General features: G+C 41.8%; 1 protein-coding gene across 1 annotated transcript; it reads left to right on the plus strand.

The window, feature by feature from the left end:
• Nucleotides 1-464: 464 nt before the first annotated feature.
• Nucleotides 465-4,763, plus strand: LOC145342106 (interferon-inducible GTPase 5-like). The gene is made up of 3 exons (XM_080187324.1): nucleotides 465-546; nucleotides 1,847-2,010; nucleotides 2,694-4,763. The coding sequence occupies exons 2-3, from the start codon at nucleotides 1,991-1,993 to the stop codon at nucleotides 3,907-3,909; spliced, it is 1,236 nt and encodes a 411-aa protein (XP_080043450.1). The 5' UTR covers nucleotides 465-546; nucleotides 1,847-1,990; the 3' UTR covers nucleotides 3,910-4,763.
• The last annotated feature ends 592 nt before the right edge of the window (nucleotides 4,764-5,355 follow it).

Genomic DNA, 5,355 nt, shown 5'->3' on the forward strand with positions numbered 1-5,355 from the left:
GTGTCATGAAATTTCTGGGTTGTGTTTAGTGCAGAACATTAGCTGGAAATTATTTATATATTGTCGGCTTGAGTGATAACCAGATGCTATTCAGTGTTTGGAATCCAGCAAAGTAAAACCTGAAGAGATGAAGGAAATGAACGAAGCATATTTTTTAAGCAGAACACAATCTTTTTGGGGAGTAGGAAGTGCTTGAACCCATCTATCTGTTCCACCTAGCGAGAGCAACTATCTGAAATTCAGACTCAGAGCATCCAGTTTCCAAACTATTGAGTGAGTGAGTGGGCACCTTTTGTGATTCATACTTACAACCTGGAAAATGGAAAAGCAAATTCTCCCTAGTAACGAGTGATCTTCCAGGGTTTTGATTGTCATTGGATAGTGTGAAGGAACCTACCCACTGACTTATTGAAAAGCTGTTAATTGATCTATTCATTGCGATTGTATTCCCAGCGCGAATGAGGGACGGAAGCACTCTGTACGGAGATGTTCATAGAGGGAGAATTTCCCTGATCAGCACTCTCCTCTCGCCAAGGAGCCGCACAGGTAACAATCAAGACATTGAAACTCGGCGCGGTGGTCAAAATTCAGGGTGAATTATATTCAACAGGTTTGAAGAGAATTCCAGCACAACTTTTAAAGATTGTACTCGCGCGTGTTTCACTCCATCAGGTTCCCTTTCCTTGCAAGGTCTGGCTGTGTTCAAAATTCAAAAGTTGCCAAAAAGCAAGTTTTATATTCAGGGTTCAGGACGGCCAGCGAAAGTGAAACTTACAAACAGTGCAGGGAATGATGAGCCGCATGTTTATCGGATTGGGGAGTGGAAACCATATCAAAACAGAGATAGATAAAGCTCAATCTGAATGCTGTTAGTGAATAGAGGAGTTCAGCAACTTTCCGTTTTCGGTGGTTGCGATGTGGACAGATCAGGTCATGTTTTGCTACTTTGCAGAGCTGATGAAAAATTTGGAAGAAGGAAGTACTTTGTTCGATATTATTGCATGGATGTTTAATACTTTGCCAGCTTTTTAAAAGAACACATTTGTTTTCAACGGTTTTAAAGTGGCCATTGACTTGCTTTCATGGGTAACAAAGTCACTGAATAACACACCGTCTGCTGCCTCTGACCACACGGTCAAAAGGGCCACAGCAAATCACTGGTAATGCCCATTCTATGGAGATGCCGGCATTGGACTGGGGTAAAGACAGTAAGAAGTCTCACAACACCAGGTTAAAGTCCAGGGAGTTTATGTGATAGTAAACCCGCAAGCTTTCGGAACGCTGTGCCTTCGTCAGGTGAGTGGAAAGTTCAGATCAGAGAAGGGCAGATAAAGGCACACACAGTTTACAGAATACTGATTAGAATGCAAGTCTTTACAGCCAACCTGCTATTCAAGTCTTAAAGGTGCAGACAATGTGAGTGGAGATAGCATTAAGCATAGGTTAAAGAGATGCGTATTGTCTCCATACAGGACTTCTTCCCAGGTCTCATCCAACTATCCTTTTATTATTATTTCAAACAATGTCTGAAAGCGATGTTAGAAAACATTTCAAATTGTCATAGCAAGAAAGTGCAATGATACTCAGAATTTTCTCCAGAGATCAAGATGCACACTTGAAGTGCTTCAATTCAGTAATGAGAACATAAACATTTCAATATTTTTGTTACCATATTCCTTCCCTCACACTCTGAATTAGAGAAGATGGAAAAACCTTCATGAGGAATTTTGCAGTTTACTCCCGTTCACAGCCTGATGAAAGATGATTCCTCACACCAGTCTTGTCCTTTATCTGATGGTAAATAAAGTTCTGCCACTCACAGTCACTCTCTACTTTCCTCTCAAAGGAGAAAACCCAACATAACCAAAGTTAAAGAAGTGACATCAGGGGGAGCAGCCACAAGCCTCTGCCCTCTCGCTCTTTTTGGGGAGGAAACTCTGGAATCACTGGACGCTAACACAAGGGAAGCAGCGAGAGAAAGAGAAGCAGGATGGGAGGAGCCAGCTCCAGGTTGGTCAAGAAACTCCTCATATTGTATCTCTTCAGTTCCTTTAGTTACATCACAACTTGTTATTGCAAAATATTGCCATTGCTCAATGTCAGCACATTAATGAGAATGTCGTGAGCAATTCTACAGGTCATGTACCTCCATTCACCTCTCCTCTTCTTCAGCCCTTCAGCAGAGGAGGTGAAGCCTCAAGAAACAGGGCCCTTAGTCTGGACTTCAACCAACCCTCATGGCACAAGTCCTATCAATGCATCTGAGCCTCACAATCAGTAAGTAAGAGGCACCACTGGGGAGGCCTCAGTCAGACTGAGGGCAGGCTAAGGTGTTTCACAGATGGTGAAGAGGAATTAGGGCTGGGAGATGAGTCTGTAGTTGCTGCTGTCTGGAGAAACAGGAGATGATTGCCCTGAGCTGGGGCATCTCGGGATCAATATTTAAAGGGTCCATAATTAAAAAGGGGCAAGGTAACTTTCACGCAAAGACAACTTAACTGGTCATTCATCTAATAGCTCACTCTGGGATCTGCTGTGCATAAATTAGCTGTCTTAATAAGCCACGTGACAATTGTGCTTGTTTTGCAAAAGGATTCAATGAGATGTGTAAGGACATTCTGACGATGTGACAATGTGTTGTAAATAGGAGTTATTTTCAATTGGTGCAAATCATGTAAAATGTTTCCTTTCAGAGATCAAAGTGCTGAAGCTTCAAACACTTCATTGTTCAGTGAGGATGAACTGAAGAATCTGAAATCTAATTTTGAATCAGGTGGGGTGGAAAAGGTAACACCGCTGATACAGAAAAAAGTTAATGACCTGGACAGCACAGAGCTGAACATTGCAGTGACAGGAGTAACAGGCGCAGGGAAATCCTCCTTCATCAATGCGATGAGAGGACTTCAAATCGATGATGAGGATGCTGCTAAGGTTGGTAACACAGAAACCACAATGGAACCAACCGAATACAAGCATCCCAGTTTGCCAAATGTTATTTTATGGGATCTACCAGGAATTGGAACAATGAAATTCCCAGCGAATAAATACCTAAAGGAAATGAAATTTAAAAAATACGATTTCGTCATCATTATCTCGCACTATCGATTCACAGAAAATGATGTAAAACTTGCTCAAGAGATGAAACGGCTGGGGAAGAATTTCTACTTTGTTCGATCTAAAATTGATATGGACCTTGATTCAATGAAAAGGGGAAGGAGGGAATTTAATGAAGAGGAACAATTGGAAAACATCAGGAGTTACTGTATCACGAGCTTGCAAAAGGCAGGGATCTCATCACCCCAAGTTTTCCTGATTTCAAACTTTGACCTGCATCTGTATGATTTTGACCTGTTAAGTAAAGTTCTTGAAGATGATCTTCCCAGTTTAAAGAGAAGAGTGTTCATACTGGCCCTTCCCAACCTAACCTTGGAAATTGTGGAGAAGAAAAAGAAAGAGCTAAAGAAGCGAGTTTGGATGTTGGCATCACTTTCTGGAATATTGGGAGCAGTGCCAGTTCCTGGAGTCTCCCTTGGTTGTGATATTGGGATACTGATTGGAGGAATCGTACATTTCCGTAAATGTCTGGGTTTGGATGATGCCTCCCTTCGAAGACTGGCCATGAAGGCAGGGAAACCTGTGGAAGAACTGAAAGCTGTGGTGAAAGGTCCCATGGTGGGTGAAATAACTCCAGATATAATAAACAGATTAGCATGGGGAGTCACTGCTATTGTCGTGTCTGGTCTTGAGCTTCCACTTGACTTCATTCCAATTGTAGGATCCATCTTTGGAGCAGGATCATCATTTCTTATGACCTACAAGTTGCTGAGTGGAGCACTGGATGATCTCACAGTGAATGCACGGAGAGTGGTGAAAGCTGCATTTGGGACGGATGAAAATGATCCAAAGTAAACATCAATTCAATGAATCAATGCCGTAGCTGAAATATTAAAGGGGTCTAACACTGGACATTCGTATTCCCTTTTACTGGCCCATTTTAAGAAACTATTTCCATGCTGGAGTGTTTTGTGAAAGATTTTGTCTAGGTGTAATCTAAGGAGAGAACCCAAAAGCTGTGGAGGCAAATTTTCCCGTTCCACTTGCCACAGGAATCGAAGTGGATGAGGGGCAGACCATAGGAAGGTACGTTGACCGCGAGTGGGATTTTCTGGTTTTGGGACAAGTGCGGCCGGAAAATCCCGCCTGTGAACTTTAAAGGAATCCAGTCAACATCAGAAATTCACGCCATCCATACAATTCCTTTCATTAAATACAATACCAGGAAATTTGCCTTGTTCCAAGAATTATAGAATCAGACCATAGGAGTGGCCATTCAGCCCATTGTGCTTGTGTTGGAAATGCTTGTATTCTTCATTGGCACTGAATCCATCACTATCAATGTCCAGTCCCTTTTCTGCAATGTCCCTGATTGATTCATAACAGCATCATTACTGAAATGGATGGTCCTGGGTCTATAGTGGAGTCAAAAGCACTGGGATTATATGTTTTGTTCACCTTTTGATAATTTATTTGGCTATTTTTTCCAGCCTCATTTATTGCCAAATTCTATTTCCAACAGTGATGAGGTTAACAATGCAGTCTTTCTTCCGGCACACCCTGAACACAATAAAGAGATTTATTAAGAGGAAGTCAATTTTACAATGTTTTTAAACCATTATCCACTTACACTGAACATCTGTCTCAGTCCTAGTTTTAGAACCATTGCTGCAGCAAATGGTGTCTGTTTGAAAAGGGATAAATTCTCTACCAGTCCAATGAATCTTCTTCTGTCCAAGAAGCAGCAGATTCCAAGAATGGAACAGTAAAGAAGAGGCACCAGCATCAGACTGTAGTCAGCAGTGAGAACACAGATTCCCTGTCATAGAGACACCACCCAGATATAGAATCATCCTTATCATCCCTCACACAGATGATCCCTCACACAGACCGTCCCTCACACTGACCGTCCTTCATGCAGACTGTCCATCATCCTAACTTGGTGAAGAGCTGAGAACCATGAACAGGAAAACCTCTGGGAATGGGAATGAGAGGAAATATGTTAATTATGAACATTCCTTTTATGACATATTTTGAGTATTGCTGAGATTTTCACTAAAAACTACAAATGTTGGAAATCTGGAAAACAGAAATGTTGAATGAACTCAGCAGGCCTGGCAGCATCTGTGGAGACTAGAAATGAACATTTCTAGTCCAATATCACTCTTCATTGCTTCCAGCATACCCGAGAAATGGGTTTGCTGGTCAGGCAAAAATTCCAGATAATGGGAGGTCCTTTTACCAATGGAAGACAGCAAAACACTTGTAACACGAATGAATATGTGAATGCTGCTAAAGTAA

This window comes from Carcharhinus amblyrhynchos, chromosome 4, assembly GCF_965287045.1.
Source record: "Carcharhinus amblyrhynchos chromosome 4, sCarAmb.v2.hapA, whole genome shotgun sequence".
In the NCBI taxonomy this organism is placed as follows: domain Eukaryota; kingdom Metazoa; phylum Chordata; class Chondrichthyes; order Carcharhiniformes; family Carcharhinidae; genus Carcharhinus; species Carcharhinus amblyrhynchos.